Source organism: Emydura macquarii, unplaced genomic scaffold (assembly GCF_026122565.2).
Source record: "Emydura macquarii macquarii isolate MOO-44397 ecotype Brisbane River unplaced genomic scaffold, CSIRO-AGI_Emac_v2 contig_1254, whole genome shotgun sequence".
NCBI lineage: Eukaryota > Metazoa > Chordata > Testudines > Chelidae > Emydura > Emydura macquarii.
Genome location: NW_027131391.1, coordinates 3023912 through 3051188, shown reverse-complemented (window position 1 = coordinate 3051188; position 27277 = coordinate 3023912). Strand labels below are relative to the sequence as shown.

The 27277-nt window shown below is 38.5% G+C and overlaps 1 protein-coding gene across 6 annotated transcripts in view; it reads right to left on the bottom strand.

Annotated features, from left to right (window-relative positions):
* Window positions 1-27277, bottom strand: part of CIT (citron rho-interacting serine/threonine kinase) — a 100002-nt gene that overhangs the window by 71507 nt on the left and 1218 nt on the right. For 5 of the 6 annotated variants that reach the window (XM_067550110.1, XM_067550111.1, XM_067550115.1 and 2 more), the window contains exons 2-12: window positions 25503-25627; window positions 24552-24693; window positions 22086-22261; window positions 21225-21326; window positions 20404-20546; window positions 19095-19188; window positions 17240-17443; window positions 16640-16793; window positions 9363-9543; window positions 1995-2100; window positions 964-1107 (exon numbers count right to left, since the gene is read on the bottom strand). In XM_067550110.1, coding sequence (XP_067406211.1) covers window positions 964-1107; window positions 1995-2100; window positions 9363-9543; window positions 16640-16793; window positions 17240-17443; window positions 19095-19188; window positions 20404-20546; window positions 21225-21326; window positions 22086-22261; window positions 24552-24693; window positions 25503-25598 — 1542 coding nt within the window. In that variant the 5' untranslated portion in view covers window positions 25599-25627. Of the gene's footprint in view, window positions 1-963; window positions 1108-1994; window positions 2101-5731; window positions 5771-9362; window positions 9544-16639; window positions 16794-17239; window positions 17444-19094; window positions 19189-20403; window positions 20547-21224; window positions 21327-22085; window positions 22262-24551; window positions 24694-25502; window positions 25628-27277 lie in introns of those variants that run through there. The other variant, XM_067550117.1, reaches the window with a different exon arrangement.

Sequence of the window (27277 nt, the reverse complement as noted above, 5' to 3'; positions counted from 1 at the left end):
GTACATCACCTTTCATCTACAAGGATCCAAAACTTGCTAATATTGTTTATACAATAAAAACTAGCATAATCCAGATGGTACAACCTAGTTCAGCTGCACTTCCTGCTGTGCATTATTGCATTGAAAGCCCCCCATTTATCCAAATAAATGCATGTTCCCCATTACATTTAGATAAATGAAGTTATACTCTATAGGAAATGCTTCACGCTCCACTGAAAAGCAGTCACTGATGGAGCGACAAACACTACAGTTACTCTGTACCTGCATGCTACATAGACAGAGTCGGGAGGAAGGAGGACAGAAGAATACCAAATCCAACTGAAAATGCAGACACTATTTAGGTAGGCAGAGTGTAAACACCCTCATTGGAATTTTGCCAAGACATCAGGGCAGACATCCCTACTCCTCTGAAAAATGACAAAGGATTTTAAAAGACATGTATTCAGGGCCTCGTTTTTATATCCCATCTGAAAAACAGTACTTGTCATAGACATATTCCTGTCGCTATTTTGAGGAATTGGAGCAGTACAAACTCAGAATGTCACAAAACTGAATTAACACCACCATTTCCTGAAACACTTTTGTTGTCCTTTGAATATTTTCCTTCAAATATTAAGTAGATCCTACCTTGATTTCATTCTGAAATCTGTCAAGATCAGAACCCAAAAATGGTACAGTAGGGATTACAAGAGAACCAGAGTGTAATTCACTGTGAGCAAGACAACAGCTGGAGCTCCCTTACCATTACTATTGAATGATGCTGTAAGCACATAGGCCAGGGAATAAAGTTTGAATAAACCCATATCTAACAGGCCTTCAATATTCTGCAAACAATTTACTGCTCTGATTTCAAGAGACAACCATCCCTCTTACACATTAATCTTCTCTCTTTACTGTATATGCACCACTAAGACCATCAGAAGTGGCACTTTCAGAGGTAAAAGGGCTAGGGTAAAGGCTCACACTGCATTCTGTGATGTATGTTGCCAGGTCCTGCTCCAGGAGGGATCGCTGGGTCTCAGAGGCTTTCAGCTCCACCTCCTTTTGGCTAAGTACAGCCTCCACCTCTGACACCCTCCGGTGCAATCGTGTCATTTCTTGCTCCATCTGCAACAAACATTGAAAGGTTAAAAAGCATTTCAAAAGCTCTGTCAGTTGCTAATTTCAGTGCACCACGTGTGATGAATTTCAGTCTCTAAGAGACGCCTAGTTATAATTCTCCAGATGCTATTTAAATTCCAATACCATTGTCTCTGCTCCTGGGAATGCACAGTTCTTCACAAAGACAGGTAGTAAGTCTAAGTCACCCCATTCATTCAAGCTGCTTGTTCGTATTCAGTCAGTCATTCTTCGAACCCCAATTAGCAAAGAAGCCACAATCATTTTTCACTTGATTTTGCAGAGATGGGTCACTTTAGCTTTATCCCAAATCCATGTTGGACCAGAGGATGTTCCCCCCTTCTCCTTGCAGGAATAAATGGTCAAATCCAGCACAGGACAGGGAGACAAATATTTGAACTCTCATAAAAGTCTCAAACAACACTTGAGTTTTTATAGACTCCAACGAGTTCTCTTTACTCAAAAACAGCAACTGTTAAAAGATGTTCACCATAATCAATGAAGCGGCAATAGTTACATGAGCAGAAGCTGAAGGACTAGGAAGAGAGCTTTTGTATCACTCAGAACAGAACTGCAGCAACTCTGCTACAGATGAGGAGTAAATGCCACCTGTTGGAAGAAGCAGTCATCTGTGTCATGGTGAGAAAAGGGCTGTTTAAAATCCAGAGTCTCCTCTTCTTAAGTTTAACATATCTACAGCAAAGGCATGGCCTAAATTCATCTTCGTCTGTATTGAATAGAAAGCCACTTCATTGAAGGAAAAGAATTTTTCCCAACACAGATCTGGACGATCAGCAGCATCTGAAAGATCTCTTGGCATACATTGGTTGTAGATTCCTGGCGCAATGAAGGAGGCCACTCGCATAAATAAATACCTTGTGACACTTGTCCTGGGTATCCTTCAGCTCTTTGCTCTTTAGAAGGAGTTTCTTTTCCATGGAGCTGATCTTAGCTGGAGAGTCCAAACCTGAGACAACAGACCTAAAAGAACAAAGCCAAATAATACATAAATACAGACAAAAGAGTACAGGACTCTTCACTTTCTCAACTTTGGTCATATCATTGGGTATTTATCCTGGGCTAAACTAGGAGGAAAAATGAGGCAAACTTTATGGTTGTTACAAGATTAGGTCAATCAACATTTTGTGTCATTAGTAACCACCATGTCAGCTTCTCTACTGGTTACAAGATTAGTATTTTCATTTACACATTATGCTTTCAGTCATAACGTCAAACAATGAGACAAGGAAAGCATTTCTAGATGCTTCTTGCACACACCTGCCAGTGTTATTAAGCCAAATGTCAAAGCGGTTCTGACCACTCAAGAAGTTAATAATTCTCTGAAAATTCATTGCCTGTTGTATTTTTACTGTTAAACAGGTTTCAAAAACCAAAACAGACAATACTAGAAAAGCAACTGAAAGCTCAACGTGCCAAACTCTGAACCACAGTGAGCTGAAGAGCCTCCTAGTTAACTTATTCTCTGCTACTCAAGGATTTTATTAAAACATTCCCAGTCCAACTCTATATATTCCATCTCTATTACATCAGCATTGATATAATTAGCCACATTTCTAGATCTCAAAGCACCACCTCAAAGTGCTTCATGAGAAAAATCTACTTAACTGTAGCATTCGTTGAGATTTGACTCCAAGAAATTGAGGAACACATTTATATTTTTTTTAGCACTCTCTCTGATGGGGATTATTACCCCCATAAAATTAACTATTGGTATTAGTTTTTAAACTAATTCTAGAAAAGCATTAGAAATGACTATTTGTGATTTGGAACATATGCTAATGCTTTGTAGTCTTAAGCAGATAATAGTCAAAACATCTGATTTAAGCATACATCTCAAATTACCAAAAAAAAATTTTAAATCATATTCAACAGGAACAATTCCTTGTAGCATAACGTGATTCAAATTAGGTAGTTAAGCAGTTAATGAGGGACCTAGTTTTTACAGAAGCAGCCTTGAGCTCACTGCTAGTTGAGATTTTAAAAGTACAATGAAGGTGCTAATAAAAGAACATGCAGTCTGCCCACACATTGCTTGCCTGCTTCTCCTGGCCACAGCTTGGTATGCAGCCAGTTATTCCCATGGAGAGAAATGAGCTTCGAGCAGTCCTTTGCACATAGCTACACACCCACACATAGCAGCACTGTCTCTTCTTACACCAAGGAAAGTTTGAGTCTACCACCACCATTTTCTGAGAAAATTTACTCCCAAGTCCAAATATACACAGAGGATATTAATCACACACAAAAAGATATGGACTTGATAAAACTGTGCTGCAGCAGCACGTTTGGAACCACAGATCTTAGGGAGTGCCACCTTCTAAAGCCATTTGGAAAACCAGTCCTGATATTAGCCTAAGTATAGCAGAGCCCACCAATCCCAAACTGCACAGAAATGTTTAATATAATGAAATCATTTTTTAAAAAACCTAACGAAGAAACAAACCTATTAGGAAAATGAATCCTCCATATCAAATGACAAGATATATTAGGACTTCTTAGAAAAATAAATCTTAAAAAAGTGAATGCATGGGTTAAACACTCCTTAAATGGATTAACCTGGTCTAATCAATCCGATCCCTCAGATTGTCAAATTAAAAGTCAGTTTATCAAAACATCATTATACTCCTCCAGAGAAAAAGCAGCCATCTGAGAAATACACTTATTAAATCCCATCACAGACGGGCATACAAACAAGACTAAAAATGGATAGGTGAGAAAAAAACTGTTCTAGAAATAAAAATTAAAATCTCACATTAACTATAAAAGATACAAAGGAATCTGCTTGAAAATGTAATTCACACAACTATAAAACTAACTGCAAACATGTAATGATAATTTTGACATGCTTTTTATATTAAAATATTAACTTTTGAGATCTCTAATCATCTCAGCTAAAGCCATTTTTTAAAATAATCATAATTCCACAGTATTAGTCACCGCCTTTTAGTTTTCTGCTCATACCACAGGCACTGCTCAGCAGATTCTAGCTAGCTCTGATAGAAAGGAGGACACTTGTAACACTGGTTCAGTTTGATGTTCCTATTTCATCCTGGTGTGTGTGTTTTTTTTTTTTTTTTAATAACATGCTCATAATACTGTACACACCATTTTGCAATTCAAACACTTCACCTGGAAAGCCAACTAAACCATCTAACTACCCTGCATGGGACCCAGGGAGAAAGCACACCACACAGCAATGGAGTGACGGGATGGAGCAGGAAGCATTGCTACTCTGATATGACCCTCACAGGCCAAAGTTTGGAATGTCATTAACTTGCTCTGGAGATAGCGGCTCCTCAGGTGTGATGTGGGGTTTGGGAAGGAATAGATTGCAATCTTTCTCTCCCATTCAAAATAAAAAAAAGATCCCTTAAAAATGTGCTAACTGTGGGCAATTTTTTCTTATTATGGAAATCAGTACATCTCAACCCCAAAGCAAGCTGGTCTCCTTATACAGCACTTGCATTAGGCAAACATACTTAGGAGTTTAGCAGTGTCCATTTCAGCTAATTCCTTCTTTCATACAAATTATATTATGAGTATCCCTACCATAAGTCTCAAGAAGAGAGAGTAAGCAAGAAAAATGGGATGCTTACTAATCTGATAGAAGCGTTATCTCACAGATCCAAACTCCCAGATGATTTTATGAAAAGATGTGAAATAAGTGTGTTGTTGTGTCATTGTTACATACCCCCTCATTCAGAGTTATCTCAGAAATTAAACACATTCAATCTGACAGCAAAGCTACCATACAAACATATCACTCAACTGGTACCATCTCATAATATTTAATTAAATTAACCATTAAACCAGGGGGCAATTTTTTCAGCAAAACAGTGCCTGCAATTTCTTCTGAGGTGCGAAGAAATGATTAACAAAGGGGAATTGACTCACAAATAAAAAACACGAAGGGGGATGTAAAAAAGCTCAAGTCTTGGTCAAATCTACAATAGCAAATGCTAATCACATTAGCTGTGCTAATCTATTTTCAAGAGGAAAACTACCTTCTTGAGTTATGTATTTAAATGCATTGGCTTAATGCTGGTTACCTAGTAATTCATAGATAGTACAGCCACAGCCTCTCCCAGAAGAACTGCAGGGAATGGTGCAGAAGTGCTAGATGCTAAAGGGATCCTCCAGTCTTAATTTTTCCAAGTAAGATTTACTATAGAAAAAGCTAGAGGATAACCAAAAGGGAATGAATGGCAAGTTCACAGCTTGTCCTCTATCATACTATATCTGTATCTTTACATATGCTCCTATCTGCCTACTTTATCTTTTTATCCCAGTGTCATAAGCCTCCAACTCACCTGTGCCTCTCTTCTCCTAGCTGATGGTACCATCTCTCCTAATCCTGGCCCCCCACACATATCCATACTCCCTTCCCATTCCTCATGCTTAAGATTAAGATTTTGTCATGAGTACTTTTAGTAAAAGTCATGGACTGGATACAGGCAACAAACAATAAATCATGGAAGCCTGAGCTCCGCCATGCGCGGGGCTGACAGCCCGAGACCCACCATGCACAGGGCTGAAGCAGTCACAGACATCTATTAAAATCACAGATTCCGTGACCAAATCAAATCCTTACTTGTGCTCTATTCTCTAACTTCATTCCCATCTCTACCCTTCCATTCCTCCAGCCTTTCCATTTTCCGCTCCCTCTTAAATGCCTGCTCCATCCTAAAAAACAACAAAAAATAAAGCATGATACCATCAAAAGACGAATGCAGTGAACTAAAACAGCAGCACTTTTGGCACTTTTTCTCCCTTTCCTCTTTTCTCCCTTCACAACAGCTGGAACAGTTTATCAGAAACCTACCAGCTGTTAGATTAAACCTGTCAGTCAGGGATCAATATAAAAAATAAGGGTGGAAGAAATCCTCACCAGCAAAGTCTGGGGTAAAGTACTGGTGACAATTGCAGCCCCACTCCCAACCTCAGCTGCTGGGGAGGGAGGAGTAGGTGCTGAGATATCTACCTGGACCAAGCCTAAGAATTCCTCATTTTGTATCAGCCTTGCCTCTAGCTAGTAAGTGTCTGATAAATTTGAAGAAGCAGTCCTCTCACACTTCTCCAAAGCCCCTTACTGGCTCAAAGAGGGTAAGAGTTGGGGCAAAAGAGAATGAAGAGATATCTGCTCTACTCCCTCCTTCCATTCTTTCTGAGGGATTCTCTTTACTCATGAATAATGTAATTGCCTATCTGTGCTATTGCTGCCCAAAGCTTTGCCAAGCAGTGGCAGCAATGTGAAAGGAACATGTTCTTGACAGTTTGGCTATTGCCCACTAGATTCTGAATGGAACATAGGACTAGAAGGGACCTTCTGGGTCATCAAGCCCAGTGCCAGCTATTGCATATTATCCCATTCATAAACTTATTACGCTCCATCTGAAAACTAGTTAAACTGTTTGCCTCCATTACTCCTATTGAAAAGGTGTGCCAGAATTTTTCTCCTTTGACATTTAAACCTTCTTCTAAATTTCCAGCCAAAATTTATCCATGGTGAGTTTATACACATTTGTTCTTGTGTCCTTTAGTTTACATAGCTCTACTCCCTCCCTGGTGTTTACCTCCCAATGTATTTAGAGAGCAAACATATCCCCTCTCTGCTGTCATTTTGCTAGTCTAAACAAGCCAAGCTCTTCATTTTCTCTGGTAAGACAGGCTCTCCGTTCCCCTAACCATCCGAGCAACCCTTCTATGCACTTGTTCCATTTTGAATTCATCTGTCTCGAACATGAGTGACCAGATCTGTAAACAATATTCCAGATGAGGTTTTACCAGAGTCTTGTACGATGGCATTAATACTTCTCTATCTCTATTGGAAATATCTATCCTGATACATCTCAGATGTAGTGAATGTAACAGGGACCTTGTTAATTACACTCTACTGCTGCTGCTGGACAAAACTGTGAGCAGCAATAAAGGCACTGGAGCTATCAATCTGCAGACAGAAGAAACCAGCTCTGCATCACTTAGCAACCAGAAGAATTATAATTCATTTTTTTAAATGAAAGCTTAAATTTTGTATTGGTGAGTTAGGATCTCACAACAAAGTTCCCCACTAACTACTAGCAAGTGCACAAGTGATTTTTAAGTCTTACCTTCTATTTGTTGTTCTCAGTCACTGCCTCCTGTCTAAAATTAGATGATTAAACTTCCTAGGGCAGGCACTGTCTTATTTATTCAATAAAACACCTAGCAGACATAGACAAGGAGATCACTAGTCACTGCATTAGTTTAAATACTAGTTCAATATGAGTTTAAATACTGATGTATCTTAGTCTCCCTACATTCCTTGCCATATTTAGCAGCTGCTCCTCAAAACAAAATGCAGGTGCTTACTCCCAAAGGTAAATCCAGTAACAAGTTTATGAAAATCTAGCTCCAAAATAAAGTTCAGCCTACAAAATAAGCACAATCTTCCAAAAGGAATTTAGTGTATGATCAATTTTGTGCATCATCATACAGGAGACCAGGCTGCATCAGGCAGTCTACACAACTTTACCCATAATTCCTTCAATGCATATTAATCTGGACCCTCTTTTGCTGTACCCTCGCTGTTCTACTACTAGAACCCAAACAAAATGTCAACAGTTATCCTTAACTATTATATGCACCACCTCCCACTTATCAGTTCAAACATAGCTTTGACAATGCATACTTATATCGGCAACACCCCCATTATGATCAGCCTTCAACCAATATCACACAGATATGCCAGTGCACCTGAGACTTAATCTTAAACTCTCGCCTCACTCCCAGTACCAGGCCCCCAATACATGTAGCATTCTAGCAATACACCTAGATCAAGTTCTGGGCCTCTACTGACAGTTACACAAATAGTGTTCTGGTTTTGTTATGTGGAGAATAGTCCACTAGAGAGTAGGACAACACCATAAGTCATTTCACTTATAATTCAAGATAGATTTTAACCCCAAACATCCACAGTTGAAATTTACCAACTAACTCCAAAACTACTTCCAATGACATCTCACTAAAAGCCAATATCTCATCTTTCAATCATTATTATGTCTTTCTTCTCCCTCCCAACCATGAGGGCAACACCTGTGAGGCGGGACAGTCACTAAAGACAGTCTCCCCTTCTGATCACTTGCCAAGACATCATATAATCTTGACTCACAACATGGGCAAGAGCACTGATGCCAAGAATACCACCAAATTTGGTTCCATGTTTCTCTCTAGAGCAACTTACTCAGCACCAAGAGCAACTATCACAGCCAATATAACAGAGACATGTACCTTGATTAAGTCATATTGTTGGTGTAAGTCCCTGATGGGGACTAACTAGCAGCAATAAACGAGAATGGTTGAAACTAAAAGATAGTATCTTAGCATGGTGAGTCACCAAGCCAGCTAAAGGCACTGCATTTCTGAGAGGCCTTCTGGTACTGGAGTAATGATTCCTCAATTTGATGTGCTGCACTAATGCTTTTCTCATTAGCTCTAGCAACAGGAACCAAGGACTCATCCGATCAAAAGGTTTACACCAGCCCATTTACACTTTTCCCTTTTCCTGTCTTAGTTCTCTCTGAAATCTTAATTCCTTCCCAAATAAAGACCAATTTTTGTGGATGTCAGCTCCTCACCCCCTGACTTGTTTCTGTGGATCTCTGACTCCATAACACATCCACAATACAGTGATGCCCAGTCTCAATGTTTAACTTGACTACAGAATAAACACTGCCAGCTCAGTGAAGCTGTATCTCTGGTTCACTGACCCATCAGCACACACTCCTGGATTAGTGGAGCTCCATCTCTGTGTATCACTGATTCAGCCTCACATCCACCCTTAGCTTTGTGATATCCAGTCTCTGCATCTCTGACCTAACAGAACATACCACTTCAGCCTTTGAACTCCATTCAATTTTCCTTCTTCCAGAGACCTGCAAAAACAGAAATCAAACCACCCACTCCTCTCCAGGGAACAGCAAACACAACTAATCCAAAGTAACCAAATCACAATTTTAGCAATGTCAGTTTCCAAACCAGCCCTCTTATTTTCCACACAAAACCAGAAAACAATATTAAATGCACAAAACCACAGCAGCAACAGATAGAGCCTAAAGCTGTCAGCTTCCCTAAAGCAGAGCACAGGCCATTTAAAAGCAGCTTTCCCCCTCCCCCATCCCCTTCCCACTACAAGCCCTGATTTTCTTCTACTGATACTGTTCACTTAGACAGTAATTCCCACTTACTCTGATCTGAGGATCCCCAGAGCCTTGATGAAGGAAAACCCCACAAATGGCAAATCTTCACCCGAGAAGCCAGCTGGGTTCAACTGCCGCGGAGAGGATAAAACCCGCGAATTCTTCTCTGGTTCATCAAAATTTGAGGTGTCATCATCAGACCTGAGGGTAGGAACGAAGGGAGGAGGAGCTGGTGGGAAAAACAAGGAGAAAAGACAAATTTCAGCTACAGTTTGCTCTGCAATGGTCCCATTCATTCAGTGCTTGCAACGGCACTGCAGCTCCTGCTTTTAATCTTGCTAACACAAGCAGACTGAGCTGCTGCTCTCAAATCGTATTACAGCAACAAGAGATTAACCCTTCAGCTACCAACATGGCTACCATTCTGCGGGCAGATTGTCTCCCATGCTGGTTATACTGGTATTTTGAATCCAACCAAAGGCACCAGGATAAGAAAACCTTTGGTCTAATATTTACAGGTGATTAATTCTTGAATTTTCTAGAAAAAACAAAGATGTCTCTAAGACACCCAATTAGAAGAGTAAACTACTTCATGAGAACAGAGTCCACTACCTTGCTAGCCAGCTAAGGGCTAATTTCTGCCTATCACCACTACCAGCAGCCTCCCCAGTCCAGTTTTCTGGTTCTTGTTACCATCAGCAAATGTATCTTGTTTCAAGAAGATTTCAATATGCTGCAAGCCACTAAACCCCAATAGCTCTTGGAGGAGGGAGAAAAAGAAGTAAGGATTTATTTCCGCAAGACAGCTTGCTAAGGATTTGGAACTCTTGGTGGGACAACACTGCAGTCTGGCTTTGATACAATCAGCTTTGAATAGAGGTATCAATGGCAGGAATTATAATTTATTTCAAACATTAATTTTTAAATTGAAACATCTTAACTTGTTAACCAGTTGTCTGATTTCAGCCCATCTTCTAACATTTGTTGCAGTTTAATTAAATCAAAGAAACAAAAGAAGTTCTTCTAAATGATGTGCAGCACCTTAGGTCCCTGCTGGTTTAACTGCATGTGTGAAAAGAATGAATGTAAAAGCTTGCTGTGCAATTCCTACCTCATAAAAGCAGGTTTCCTCCAAGGATTTTTTTTTTAAATTTCATCATTCAGGTCCTCACTCCCTGCAAATCTACTAAGCTCTTTTTTGCGCTGTGAAGCAGACAGCTGTTCAGTCTGCAGCGAGAACACAGCCCATTGTTACAAACTGATGGAAATGTAGTGTGCTAAAACCGTTACCATGGATCCAGTATAGATCTCCTGTAGCTGAAGGGCTGATGAGAATTGAAGAACCAGGAAAAAACATTACAGCCCCTGCAGTGCAGGCTCCCTGCTCCTCACTCTGTGCATGCTCTGAGTTTAACCCTACCTGCTTGCATTCGTGACAGATGCTGATGCTTATCTGACTGACACAAGCAGAATGAGTCACTGCTGGAGCTTGCTAGCTCCCCCTAGGTTGCCAAATACTTTCAGAGCCCAATTTTTAACTCTTAATTTTCTACACAAATTTGTATATAAGCTAACAGCAGACCAGCATCAAACTACTGCCAGACCAGCATTAATAGGCAAAAATCTGCCTGTTTAAATCAGTAAATTGCAACAATACATGCATGCTCCATTAGTGGCTCTTCAGGGAGCCATGCTGACACAGCTTCAAAACAGGGGAAAAGAAGGAAGTTCCATCAAGGAGGTAAGATGCTGCTCACATACCACAGTTTCAAGTACACTGGAGTAGGACGAATAAAAAAAACTCAAAGATAAAAATGTGCAATAACAAAGAAATTATATTACCTTTCAAACAGTCTCCAGAGCATTCAAATCTTCTTTGTCAATATAAAACAAATAGGTTCCGATACTTTATGGATTTTAAAAAATTGCAAACATTTAATGGGATGGGAACTGTATTACGGAGTGAATTCTTTTAAAATGACATCCCGTTATAGCTCTTCTGTCCAATGCTCTCACTCACACAAACACAGGAGCAATAGATTATAATACAACTTCATTAGGATATAACATTTTTCTTATAAGTGGCATCCCAAAATGCTTTGCAAACTTAAGAGTTAAAAAGTGGCAGAGGGAAAGACATACAAATACAATACATTTTATTTTCAGCACCCAGAACTAAAAGACCTTTGGGTACCCTTTAAAAGGTTTATTTTTTCCCCTATCTAAGATTTAAAAAGAGAGTGGATTGATGAGACAGAGTAATGTAGAATGGAGAAGACTCTCTAATTGATATGGTAAAGTCTAGAATCCCTCTTGGAAGGGTAGCCAAAAACAAACCTTAAGAGAAAAGAAGGGTGTATAATAACAACTCTATATATGACCATACCCAAAAACATTTAATAGATTTGTTCAAAGTTAGAAATAAAGAGAGCTGGAATCTCACCTTTCACCAGAAAGTAGTGGGAATCTACAGAGGAGCCATTCTCAGGCAACTACAATTAAAGGCAAAAAACTTTCCTCTCACCACTAATGAATGTTTTCTGAAAGTGCCCATTCAGACTACAGAGGTAGAGGGAGAGCTAATTTAAATACACTTAATATCAAGATAGAGATAAAAGATAAACAGCACTCAGTGGAAGAACAGCAGCAGCAAGGAGGAATAAGATACACCACAATACACAATAGCAACATCTTCATATGGCTGAAGAAAGTTAAGGATGGAAAGTAAACAGGATTTTTAGAAAAGGAAAGCTAATTTTAATATCATAACATTTTCTGCTGCAATTTCTTCTGATGTTTAGTAAAAATTCTGCACAAAAGAGAGAGACAGAGAAAGCTAGCTGAAAGGGAAAAAACCTGAATTTGCCCTTTGCTTTGCACCTCCTGAAGAGGCATTCATGTGAGAAGAACTATTACCAACCACACACAGTTGAGAAGCTCTTCTTTATAACCTTGTTACAATATTACTATCAAGAAACAAAGGCAAGGAAAAAAGAAACAAACAGTCATTCAACAAAAGCACTTCTGGCTGCAAGTGGATCAGAACTGCTGACAGTGACTGAAATTGGAAAAATGAATTTCTTCAGAGGTTTCAGACCACTTCGGATGAGAACAAATTCCCAGGAGAAGGAACACACTTAGAAAGAGGTGATGTGCTAGATTCATTTTGCTTGGTTGGTTTTGCTAATTACTTGGTAATGTCTTTAGATTCCTTTATTCATGAGATTAAGGCATTCCCCTGCTTGACTGTTGAAACTGCCTATAGGATAATTGGTGCCGCTTATATAATAGGCTGAGAAAAGGGTAAAATTTGGTTGGTTAATAAGGGTTACAATGCAGGTCTCTGAAAGGGGCCTTGGGTAACCAGAACTGTCCAATTATTTCTTGTTTAAAACTAGAAAATTCTCATCCCTCTACAATTATGGTATCCTCAGAATAACAAGACGAAGTCTAGCAAATAGAAAGGTTTAACTGTGCTCATATATCCAGACCATACTCAGGAGCTTCTTTAAAAAGAACAGTTTAAAAGAGATCATAATAAGACTGTGGGAACTGAATAGCGAATATATGCCATTGTATCTGACAAGACTAAAGATTTGTTCAGGAGATTCACACTTTCTCCCTCTCCAGGTTTCTCCAAAAGGAGACAAAACTATTCTACAAACAAGAGATTTTAATCATGATTCTTCAATCTTATAGAAACTGATTGGTACATGCAGCATATCACAGGCAGAAAATGATCCAAGTGAGCACACGGGCTCCGTTTATTAAATATCTTCTAGAGAACTGCAGATTACATAATAACGGATTGCTTACTCAGATACCCCTCTGATTGAGGAATGACATAGCCCTCATCCATCAGCTCTAACGAATGACTTCTGGAGGCAAGCGGGAGTCATATGTTGATAAATTAAAAAATAGCACTGCAGTAGATTACTCAGTTTATCATCATCTTTAGGATTAACCAAATGAGAAACAATTTTTAACTGTGTTGTATGTGTATTTATGACTAATTCAAGGAATAATACGATCACGTCATCATTTCAAATTATTTCCATGTAACTTTAGAAAATGGATACTACATTTCTCTGGGATTCCACTTTCCTAGATCAATGAAAGACCTTACTGGACTAGAGGCTGCTGCTGGAGACTGGTGGCTCTTCAGGGTTGTAAAAATTACATTTGTGGCCCTTCAGCCAAAAAAAGTTGGGAACCACTGCTCTAGAGGTAGTTTCCAACTCTCTATCACGCACCTTCCTTTGTGCCAACATGAGAAATTCCTTCCTTTCTTCTCAAATACCTTTGGATTAATTTCATACAGGTGAATATTGTGCCCTGCCCTTCAAGACATTCTGTTAGTTGTTGCACTATTAGTTACTGCTACGACTGCTGCCATTTTCCTTTGGACTTTGCCAAAGGGCAACCACTGCACAGTCCTCAAAGGAAATACTGCCCTTGTCCTATGTGTCTTGTATTTAGATTAAGGTAAAAAGCCTCTTGACCAACTCTCAACTGTTCTTCATGAGATTAAGTTTGTAATTTTAGATTCAAATTCAAATTAAATGGCTAATGTAATTTACTGACTTCAGGAAACAATGAAACATGAAACTACAGTTATGAAAAGCTTATTAGATAGCTTGCAATCTTCTGGCCAGTAAGCAAGCAGCACATCATACCCAGTTTCCTTTGTCTCTCTTATTCTGCATTCTTTTAACATACTTTAAAGGATAATGTTCTGAATTTTCCAGTCTAAATCCTGAATTTAACTGAAAGATAAGTATAATTATTCTGGTTTCCAATATAATTTTTACTATATGTAAAATACTAAATACACGATTCAAACCTTTTGCAGTACATTTATGTCAAGTAAATCAACATGTAATCTTTAGGAAATGAATTTTCTTTAGCATTCGACTTTAGTAAACAGTAGAAGTTAATAAACACAGGACAGACAGCCTATATTATGTTGTATTCGTATGCTCCTAGTAAGGTGCAAATTAACAACAAAAAGCTGTTTCAAAACACCTACTGAAGCAGATTCAGCTGGCTGACCTGGGGCTTACTTAGAGCTTACTTAGAGCTGCATTCTGCTTCTACAGTTAGCTGACTTCAGATTTCTGCTGCCTGAACCCACGGAGGTTGGAAGCTTTATAAAAATGACTATCTCTGGGGAAGAGAAGACATGATTTAAATGCAAAACCAACAATTGTTTTATAAGTTGCCATAACAAAAAGTTAAAGGATGTTCTTGCTCAGTCTTAACAGCACAAATTCTAAACTGAAATGGGTAGATGTAGGCTGATTATCTAGGAGCTTAACATAGCCCCAGTTACAAGGGATAGTATACATCCCAAATACTTAATAAGTGACACACTAACAGAATTTCCTTTTCTTCCTTCTCACCTGAAAGAGAAATAACTCAATTGCTTTACATATGAGTATCTGTGTGTGTGTGCATATGGAACTTACTCAGTGAAAGACATGTCAAAGGAACGAGTTTTACATTTCATTCTGAAAGTGGTTAGATGACTTTGGAAGTCATCAGCTCATGGGAGTGAGCTCCATAGGCTAGGTCTAGTTCCTGTGAAAGTTCCACTTCCTGCTCTCCCAAGTATCCCACTACCTGTTGACAGTTTCATTGCTCCAGGTGAACACAGCTGTCATGGGAAGTCAAAGTGATGGAGAAAGCAGCAACTTTTCAGGAAGCTAGGGCCAAACTCATGGACAGTTCTGAATAGTAAGACAGACATTGACCTAGACAAACTTAGTTAAAGGGGAACAAGTACAGAGAGAAAAGCACCAGGGTGATGTATTCATTCTGTTGCTAAAAGTAGAAGTACTGCTGTCTTTTGTACCAATTACAGCTTTGTACTAACTATAGTGTATAGCTTCATTCCTACATATGAGTCATAATAATAATGCCTATATGTAATAAATGATCTCACCATGGCTAAGTCTGTATCTAACAGAAATAGAGCACAATCTTCTGGCTAGGGTTGGAGGTATTTGTTTTCCTATCAACTGAATAGTCAGCATCATTGTTCTCCTATAAAATGGCAAGACAACACCAACTAACTTGTGCAGTTGCCAGAATGCCAGACAAGCAGATTGCCAAAGTGGCACTAGACTAGATTCCAACTCAACATTTTCCACAGCATCCAATTTACCTTTGAAAAGATTAAGGTCTAAACTTGATATAGGAATCTCGAGAATGAAAACTGGCAAACTAGTAGAGATGGCTCAAGAGGAAGATGTAGAGTGAGCTGAAATCTGTAGAAGACATGCTGAAATAATGAAATAAACTTCTCAACCAAAACTCAGTGATATTATAACACCAACAGTTTTGATAGAACAGCTGTTCTAAAAGTTTAGGATTCTTGAAGCTGGAAAGAAGGTGAGAGTCAATAGTCAACCATAGAGAATCCACAAAGTAAGGGGACAAATAGTCATCCGAGGCTGGCAGTCTCAGCCTAACAGTAATCAGAGAATCTAGAGCACTACTCTGGCTCCTCTGATTATTAAGCATCATCAGTGTTTTTGACTCTGTAGCGAACATAAGGAAGACATGGTCTTTGTCCCAAGGATCTCAGAGTTTAAATAACTGTGAATGGTATTCTAAAATCAGAGGTTCAAGGATCACTGGTCAGTGGAGTACTTGGCTTCACATGTGGTGCTGACGCCTCAGTATTTCCAGCAGCTAAATTGCATTACTTTTTGATATTACATTACAGCCATTATTTACAAGGAAAAATATTTGCTACAGGGGGGTTTATTCTATTACCAGTGGGAGAAGGTGACCTGCACAATTGTGAACAGGAGTATCCACAAGAAAATCTCTAATTAGATGTGGTCCACACTACAAAGGAGTTTGAGAATCCCTGTTCTAATTTAGTTTCTAAGCTTAAACTCCATTCCTATAGCACCCCCTGAAATCGCTGACATGGGTCACTACATTCAGAAGATAAAAGCAGCATGATTCACATATAACAAACTGAATCATATGGGAGGTAAGGAGAGAAAGATGAAGAAACTACAAAACAAAAACAAAATAAAGGTGTAGACAGACTGGAGTGGGGCAGGGTTGCACGAATACACTTGTATTTTATATCATTCTTTTCTTAAATATTCACCTGTAAGGTTATAACACCCAGTATATTAACACATCCTAGCCCAAAAAACAGACTAAATAAATCATTTCTCAAAACATATCTGCTGCCATAATGCAGTACTGCTTCTTTATTAATGATTACTCAGTTCAAATACTCATTTTACTCGTATCCTCATTTTATCAAGAACCTATTTTTAATGTAATATTGTTCTGCTTACTATTACGGATGTTATTCCAGTCAATTTTAGAGAAGAATGGATGACAGCAGAGACCCTCATAATCTAGCCTCTCCTTCGGCCCACATAGAAGACTCTGGACCATATCAAGAAATTCATTACTGACTTTCAGATCTTCTGGGAACTTCAGGAACCTCTGCATTTGAAATAAAAATATTTCTTTGCTCAGTAGGAAAACAGAATCTGAAGCGGTTAGGTTCTAATCTTCATTATCCTGAAATATGCCAAAACCTTTAAAGGTTCAAGATGGTAATGAAAGTATTTTGCTAATAGATACTTTGTGCCAATTTCACAGTGTACCAAAGAAGATCTTACCAATACTAAAGCATGACACAGATAAATCTTTCTTAACTGATGCATTGCATATACTTACTTTTAGACAATGCTTATAATTAGTGAGATAATTAAACGATGGACATACATTCAAGGAAAATATGGGAAACATTTTCAATACATGTATTACAGGACTCTTAGAATGTGACAAAATAACAAAACATCTAGAACCTCCTTTTTCCAACTGTAAAAATAATTAGTTTTTAGTTCTAGTATTCTTTATCCTGAAATATGGAAGGGGCTCCCTACCTGGAAGTTCATGATGTTATTGAAAGTTTTTGTTGAGGTCCCTTCAGTGAATGGAGATTTTCCATAAATCATTTCGTAAGCAATGACTCCCAAAGACCACCAGTCACACACTGGGCCATATGAAGCTTTGCCATCCCCATTCAACACAATTAGTACCTCTGGTGCCATGTAATCTGGGGTGCCAACAGGCAGCCTGGCATTCACCTGGAAATAAAGACATTGCAAGTGAAGTTAAAAGTCTTGCCCTCAATTATTTTCTTGGCACTAAAGTGAATTTTTCATCTTGCTTGTAAAAAAAAAAAAAAAAAAAAAAAAGAGAGGCACCAGGTTTTCCACCACTGTTTACAAGTAAATTTAGAAGTAGGCACTTTTCCAGAAAAAAATCAGAGAGCAAGGTCATTAATATAGAGTTAGTTTCAGTATTAGGGAAACTGAAAAAATTAATAACTTCTGATAAAACTATGCACCACATGGAATGAATTAACAGATTAAAACAGTTAATTGTTTTTACAAGTCACATACAACTGAAGTAAACAAGATTTAGAATGTTGCATTCTAAAGAGCATGAGGTACCATGTATTGCTAATCTCCGATGTTTTAAGCGGTATGCATGGGCCAGGGATGCAACTTTCACTGACATTAACAAGAGTGTTATAGCTAAATCTCACACACAAGTGAAATTTAGGAATCAACATTTCTCAGCATGACTTCCCTGCCATACACTTCATCCATCATTCTTCCCTACCATTCCACTCTTTGTATGCCACCAGCAAAGTAAAATTTACTGGAGTCCTGGTCTCTAAAGTGCTCTGAACAGGTTCTTCAGGAATCAGAATTATAGTCATTTTCACACTGCTACTGGTATAAAAATGAAACAAAACAGCAGGGGAAAGCAATGCAGTAGCCAGGAGGTTGAAGAAATAGAAGACATGAAAAAGGAGGAAAGAGTGAATGTGAAAGATAATAAGAAAGTACAGGGGCACTGAGAAGGGAAAAATTTGGAAGATACATAAATGCAGTAAACCAGGGAAGATCACAATAAAGAAAAGAAGTTATAGAAAGTGCTAAATATACAAAACAAAAGCAGGCTCTAGTCGAGAAAGGTATATTATATTTTAGAGCTTCTAAATATATTTTAATTTCAAATTCTCACTTTTTAAAATGCATGTAGTATTTTAAATTTAGAAACAGCCTGTAAAGAGAGCTAAACCTAAACAAACTTTTATTCACCTATAAAGCAAATGTTCAGAATCTAACCCAGAATACTGCAATGTGGCTACTTTTAAAACTGGAGTATCAAGAGAGTTCAAGATATGCCGCCATCATGCACACTTCGAATACATTTTAGCCCTGATTCAGCAAGGTTTATAAGTATATAAATACTTCCAATGAAATCCACTGAACCACACAAGTGTTTAAATTCTGCACTTTTAAGCACATTGCTGAATTGGGGGTCTTCCTGCAGAAAAAGCCCTTAGACCCTTTCATATGACTTTTATCCTGGATTTCTGAAATGTGAGAGTACAAGTAGTACTGTCCACTCAAATGTTTTAGTGGGAACTTCTGTAATACCAATGCATGATATCTTTTAGAGAAAAATAAAGGAAAATCAATAGCTATAAAGATCTTTTTAGAGTATGAATTCACATTGTAACTGTATAAGCTAATCTGTTTACAGACCTACCTACAGCCATGGAAGATGAAAAGAGTTACATATTTTCACTAATACTCCACGTTAGATGGGAAAGACAAAAGAATAAAGTATCAACTGTCAGGATGGACATGAAATAGATTTTCATTTTTTGACTGAGCAATCCAAACAAGACCAAGACAAAGTTTATATATATTTTATTACCATTTTGTTCACTGTCATTTTGGCAGCTGACCCAAAGTCCACAAGTTTAATGTGTCCTAGTCGGTCAATGAGAACATTCTCTGGTTTGATATCTCTGTAAGCAAGCACAACACAATCAATAATCTCTCTATACCAGTCAGTAGCTGTTCCCTGCTGTCCCTTCTAGATAACATCTCCTTACTCCAGCAATACTCAGTCTGTGTCCCCTCAATTGCATGCTATTCTTCATAACCCTACAAGGGGATTCTTGGGGGTCCAGATTTTCAGTTGTTGCTTCAATCACAACCTGGGTTTTAGACAGTACAGCTACTGAGTTTTCCCCCACTGGAGGGTGGAGGAACCAACAGTTGATAACAAACGTATTTCTTCCAGCAGACAGAAAAGGAAGAGAAAAGAGGAACTGGTGTTGCATTGCCATTTCATGACACATCAATGTGTTGCACTTGAATGGCAACGCAACATCACATGGTTTTCAACCGTGTTGAATCATCAGAACCAACTTATTTTGTGGTTCTTTCAAACTCCATTCAAAGCCAGGTAGTCTTCCAGCTATGAAAACCCTGTATGCTGCTGCCCTACACACAGCAGCTGCCATTCATTGGAACATATGTGTTGTCTGTCCATAAGGCTGAATACTTGCAGTGAGTATCAGAATATTTTCTGTATACTGGGTGAGAGTTCTTCAGTCTGGGAATTCATTCTCTCTGAGGGATCTGCCAAAGGTGCACCTTTCCATAATTACCATGTATTCAGTCGGGAGGACAGTGAGTAGGAATGGCTTAAAATGGAATCAGTTTATTAAATGCCTATGGGGTTGATATTAATTGTAGATTTATGTAATGGCATCCAGATTACCAGGGCGATGGGCTCCTTAGAAATTCTTGTAACACACTAAATCCACCCAACTGCTCTAAAACACTATTGTATATTGGCTTTGTTTTTCCACAGCACTCACCTCATCTCAATCATCTTTAACAGTTCAAATAGCTTATTTTATTTGATGCCAAAAACATCCAAACTCAAGTACTGTAAAATATCTTCATTTTTCTACAGTACAGCACAATATAACAGCTTCCAAACTTATCTGTAGCCTTCCTTCCATATTAGTTTAAGACTTTACATCAAAGTTAATGCCTTCATCTACAACTGCAGCTGACGTATAATTAGTTTTCTAATTTTTTTTCCCTAATGTGTGAAAGATTGTCCTTAGAACAGATGGCACATGAGAGTTGGAGTTCACTACTCCAATACTCATTCCAAAATTTTACTGATAAAGTGGTAAGTGTATTTCTAAGAGATGCCCACCTACCGGTGTACATAGCCCATCTGATGGACACTGTGAATGGCCAAAACCAGCTCTGCTAAATAAAACTGCACCATACTTTCATCTAGTTGGTCTTCATATCGATTTAAGAGTGACAATAAGTCCCCTCCAGGCTGATACTCCATAACCTGCATGAAATGTTAGAGACAGGTTGTAGTTCAGACATACAAAAACAGACATCCCATTAAGCCCTTAAATACTACATTGGTCAGATAATCCTACAGTTAGGCTGGGAAAGATTATCAGTAAATGTCGATAAACATCAATTTCACCGTATAGACACAAACTGATGAAAAAAATATATCCACTGATGATGATAGAAATTTTACATATAGGCAAAGGAAGAAAAATGTTGCTTGAGAACTTATTAGTGTTTGATTTAAGGCTAAAATTTTGACATATGATGTTGACAATTTGTATTTTAACAGTTATAAAGCTTTAATGTTTTGAATCAATGTCTATCATTAAATAATTGTCTGACACCCGCCCCTATTACTGACCCTGTATAATTTCCCCAACTGTGAACATTTAAATTAATAAAAATCTAAAAACATGCTTAGGACCCTTAATTTTTGCACAACTGTGAAAACATAAATCAATAAAAATAGAAAAATGTTTAAAAATAAAAATCAATATTATCCATTGAAATTATAAAAAATAAAAATCAAATTCTGCCAAGCCTACTTATAGCGTAGGAGAATTTACAAAAGGAAAGGTACAAGTTCCAGCCACCACAATGCTTTTTAATACAATATAGAAAAGTTCAACCATAAACACCACAGAACAGAAAAAAAATCTAGACTTACCAAATAGAGATTTTTTTTGTCCTGAAATGCATAGTGTAACTGTGGGATCCAGGTACCAGTACTTCGAGATAATATACTCCGTTCTTCCTCGAAAAATGACACCTACAAAAAGGACATGGATTACCTTAGATCGAGCCTAAGAAAAAGTAGCAGAATGGATTAGAATTCCCAAGCTCCAGGGGAATATCCATTATTGCCATAAGCTTATAACATGCATTTATTCAAAAATTACTTACAAACCACTATCTGCTACTAGCCATTTCACTTCTCTGTATTTCTATTTCCCCTCCCACCCTTCATTGCCTTGTTTGTTTAGACTGGAAACTCTCCAGGTTAATACCATTTCTCACTACTTGTGTAAGGTCTAGCATAATCAGACCCAACCTCATCTGGCTCCTTTAGGCACTTCCATAATAAAAATAAATACCACCACCACCACCACCACCACCACCACAGTTGAGGAAAAATAAAATCAGACAAGAACAAGAAACCATGCTAGCACAATTAGGACCTAGCATCCCACAGCCAATTCTGCAATAAATACATAGTGAAACATTAAGTTACAATGCTACCTTAAATGCAGTTCACTCAATACTATTTCCTTCAAACTAGCTAATCCCAAATCACCCCAAACACCATGAGGTGGAATTTATTGTTGAAATATTAGTAAATAGTCTCACTCTTGCTAGAGCAATTCTTTATGATATCATTTTATCCCAAGTTAGAACCATCTTTCCCATCAGACTTTTTAATCAAAATCTAATAATAGAGGAAAGAAAATGCCCGCCCATTTCCACTAGATCACCTTCTGTAGTTCTACTGACACAGTTAAAAGAATATACAATAGATGAATGAACATACATGTTCTTGTGCTAACAAGGACTCCTTGCTCATCACCTTCATGGCATAGACATCACCAGTCACCTTCTCTCTGACCACCTGTACTTCTGCAAAATGACCACTTCCCACCAGACTTTTTACTTCAAAATCCTTCACACTAGGCAGCAGTTTCCGTAACTCAGCTATAGTCTCTGAATCTGCACAAAATTGAAGTTATTTTACATGAGAAGTGACATTTTGTAATCACTACATTTTTAGCAAAGTAAGAAATATTCCTTTAGTTCCAAGCCCTCAAATAATTATTAAATTCCTTTTTAATTTGCTTGTTTACCAACATCAAGCATAATTAATTAAAAATATTAATGCAAAGTTATGGCTGAGATTTTATAGTCAGGAAATTCAAAGATAGTTTACACAGCAACCATAACTCAGCCCCTTTCATAGCTTAACAGAAATGGAGACCTATTAGATCATCTCAACCATCCCCTGCCATACAAAATTAGTCTCTATACTGTGTTAGACTGCTTTTGTCCAGTCCAGTTTTAGAAGTCAAGTGGCACGGTTTTCACGACTTACTCACAATTTACCTTGAGACGCTATTCTATAGTCTAATAAAAATTACTAGCAATTTTTTCTTGATACTCATCCTAAATTTTCCTTTGCTCAGTTTATCCCATTATTCCTTGTCATACCTCGTTAGATCATGATAATTAGGGCCCTACCAAATTCATAGTCCATTTTGATCAATTTCACAGTCATAGGATTTAAAAAATTATCAATTTAATGGTTTCAGAAATTTACATCTGAAATTTCAGGGTATTACAGCCATGGGTGTCCTGACCCAAAAGAGGGTTGGGGAGTGGTGTGTTGCAGTATTGCCACCCTTACTTCTGCGCTGGTACTGATGGAGGCACTGCCTTTAGAGCTGGGCAGTCGGAAAGCAGCAAGCAGGAGCGCTGTGGTTCCCCACCCAGCCAGTCCAAGGCCCCTTGAATCCCCAATTGTGGGCCCGGAACCAGGAAGGAGTAGCGCTGGGGACAAAGTTACCAGAACCTTTGTAGAAGTGCAGGAGCCACCAGAACCGGAGAGGAGCCAGGGCCATGCCACCCCACTTTTAAAATGGGCATTTCAGGGACAGAGGGCAGTGTTGCCCTCCCCCCCAAACTGCAAGCTTCAGGTAGGCATGGAGAGGTATCAGCAAAGGCTGCGGGACAGCTGATAATGGTGATCAGCAGCCCCCAGCCAGGGGGTCTTACCAAGCATTGGACTCCAGTTGCTAGTCCCAGCCAGGCTGGGGCGGGACAGGGCTTCCCCTTGTCCCACAGGGGCTACTCCCCAGCCAGGTCAGACGCACCTCCAGGAACCTCCCCCAGCTGCAAGAAGCTCCGCAGCTGCTCCCTGCACAGTGACCCCTCACCCCATGACTGGGGAGTGATGGGGGCAAGACATGGGATGGGGGTACGGAGCTTTCTGCAGCCAGGGAGGTTTCTGGAGGTGGGTCTGACTTGGCCTTGGGAGCAAACCCTGCAGGAGAAGGGGAAGTCCCATCCCTTCCCAGCCACAGCAAGACTAGCAGCTGGAGCCCGGCACATGGTAAGAGCCTGGGCTGGGGCACTCCCAGTCCTGCCCCTCCACAGCAGATTTCATGGGGAACACCAGATTTTACAATCTGTGACGTGTTTTTCACAGCCATGAATTTGGTAGGGCCCTAATGATAATCAATGCCTCTCTCTTCATTATTTTAATTTTCTTCAAATATTAGTCAATTTCCCTCTCTCTCTCTAACAATTGGAAGTAATCAGATGAAGTACAGATGGTCTTAAAAACACTGTTTAACTGAATATCATGCAATTAGATCTTAGCAAAAATGCTGGTTGATTATAATCTAGTTTTAGAATCTCAACATGTCACTAGTAAAATGGGTTTATTCTGACTGAAAACATTTCTTTGGTGTCAGCCTACAGCTTACAAGATACACCTGCTCACACACACAAAACACACACACCATGCATAATACATGGTATCAAAAATATGACACCAGGCTAAAATAATTACATATTTATCATCTTCCTTCTAAAATCAATCCTTTCAAGTCTTCAATTATTCTCATGTGCTCCAAATTATTTACATCTTTCAATGATTTATACTCAGAACAATAGTATATATGTAGTGCTCTGAGGGGCATAGAATCAAAATGCCTCCTCAACCACAACTTCAGCATCGTAACTACATAATCAGGTTAGAAAGGATGCACTTTAAATTCTTCAGCTGACTCTGTGCAGGTGGATCTTTGCCCGAATATGGAGCTTCAATAAATTCAGTAGAGCTCCACATACATGCAGGAGTCTGCCCACTCAAAGTTAGTTACAGGATCAAATCTAGGACAGCAATATTAATGCTTTATGCATTTAAATTGGTTATTTAAATGTCCATACTTTTAAGCACTATCCATTAAATTAGTTCTAGAATTAATCTCAGAAAACTTACACTTTTTTACAAAGTTGCCTACATGTTTAATTTTCATTAAAGTAGGATTGCTGCATTCTTCAAAAAGAACAAATAGAGAATCAAGGATGCCTTCTCGGGAGAGAGGAGACATCTGCTGTTGAGTCACAAAGGGTGGCTTCCCCTGAAAAAAAAAGCAACAGCAGATGGAGTCTCAGACAATAATGAAAAGCCTAAAATCAATAACATATGTATAGGAACAGATTATATATTATCCATAACAAAAAAAATCACTGCTTCAGAAATTAAACAAATATTTTAGAGGTTTGTTTTAAATACATCAAATCATTGTGTGCATCACTAATCACTATTACAAATGTTTTACTTTTTTTCCTTGAAGAAAACTCTCCAAGGCAGCTAAACGGCCAAACCACAGCATTTATGACTTTTTCTAGGTCCTCTGAGTGCTTCTGATTTAAGTTATCCTATTTTTATACTAGCTCATGGATTTTGCCATTTGTTTCAGGGATATTTATGCAATCACCACACCAACTCTTACTTGAAGGAAATGCTGTTTGAATCCAAGACACTATTTGAAAAAGAGATGCTCAAAGTGCAGCTAGTTAGTCAAATGATGCTTATGGCCACCCTTATCTTCAAGGGCAAGTGAGGCGCCTGCAAAAAGTACGCAGCGTTCCATCTTCATCCCAAGAGATTCCACTCAGCATCAGATGCTCCATCTCGATCTGAAATCTATAGTATGTGAGCAATCGCTCATATGAAAAGTTGGTCAGCTGCAATCAACTACACTTTATGCAAATTAAATGCAGATCTTAAGCTTCTAGCAAGATGCCTCTCTCCCAACCCCTATTCTCCACAAAAAATCAGGTGAGCAAAGCTTGATTGCCAACACAACAGAAGACATTTTTATACAGTGAATGCAGATGCAAAAAAGGTGCAGTTCATAAGGTCTGATGCCAGTTTCCCTTATACCTGAAAGAGCAGGTTCAGCTGAGAAGCGCGGCTAGCTATGGGCTCCGTGGAGGCTGCCTCCAGAGGACTACACATACCATATTTAAACTTCAACATCTTCACAGTTTATCCCAGAAATATACATCCTAAAAAGAAAGTTAGAAGGGCTGTCAAGTGGAGATATTTTGAATATGTGAAATTTTAAAAGAAATCTCAGCTAGTTTAAGCCAAAAATTTAGATTTTGTAGAAACAAATATTAAAAACTAATTAGGGAGAAAGACTTCATGCAGTCCATTTGGGAACTTGCTATTACTAATATATTTTATGTGGAAGGCTCTGAGATACTATTGCTATGGGCAGCAGTACAGAACCGAACGTAGAGTAGAGTGAATAATTGATTTTTCAATTCAGAGGCCAAACAGAAAAATCGGGGGGGGGGCGCGCGCGCAGCAGCGCACACTATTTTTTTTCAGGCTGACCCAAATCAACAGTATTTTATTTTTTCTTGCCCAATGAAAAACTGAAAAAGTTTAATTTCAGACTAGATCCAAAACTAAACATTGGGGGGAAAAGGAGCTTTTGGGGGTTTTTTAGGGGGAGCATTAGTTAAATCTAGCTAAATTTATAAACAAATGGTCTTTAAAAAAATCAAAATATTTCTTTTCCAAAATGTCCAAAAAAAACGTTTCAACTTTTTTGGAAATTATCACCCTCATTTTTGACTGAAACTATTTGCTGAATTTGACCTGAATTCGTGAACAGTTCAGTCAACCGAGAACTGCATTTTTTAGTGAATAAACTATTTGCCAAAAAAAAAAAAAAATCACCCTGCATTAACTCCAACATGCATAATATTAACAGAACTGTTTATGATTTTATCAAGTTTCAGTTAAAAGAATTTGTTGGGAATTTTTTTAAATGGAGATTGCTTACTAGCAATAACACTTAGCATCTTTTACATTCAAGACATTTTTCAGACATTAATTAATTCTCATAGAGACGTTGAATTATCCCCATTTTCACAGATCAGAGGCAGAGCAGTGACTCCACCAAAGCCACAGAAGAAAGAAGTCCATTGCAGAGCCAGGGTTTGAACTCAGGAGTCTGCAGTTCCATATCTGATGGCAAGATCACTAAAACTACCATTCTCTCACCATTCCCAATGTATTTTTGAGAACCCAAACACTATGCTAGGGCATGAGAACAGAAAGAGGAACCATGTTTAAAAAAAGGGAAGTGACTAATTTATTTTCCTTATCCAAGAAGAGTGGGTTACAAGATGTACACAAAGCCTGGGTGGTGGAAAATAAATTAGAATATTAAAAAAATAAGCAAGCTTGAAATTAACCTGTTAAACATTAGTTAAAAATAGCTTTAATTAATGCACCTTTCCAAACCCCCCACTGAGTTTTGCAGTTCTATAGTCACATTTTCTTATTATTTTAATACCTCCCATTATGTGAAAATGCCACGCAAATAAAAATGTGGCTAGAGCTTCAATCCTGCAAATATGTAAGTAACCTTATGCACATGAATCAATCGCATTGACCTTCATGAGACTCCTGTCATACAGAATTACTGAGGGTACATGTACACTACAGTGGCACATCTACAGTGCTGCAGCTGTTCAGCTATAGCACCATAACATAGACATTTCTTACATCAACAGAAGTGTTTTTCCATATATGTAGTTAATCCACCTCCCCATGGAGATTAATCTAACTGTGTCACACAGGGTGCAAAATTTTTCACAACCTTGTGATGCAGCTAGGTTGATCTAATTTTAAGCATAGAC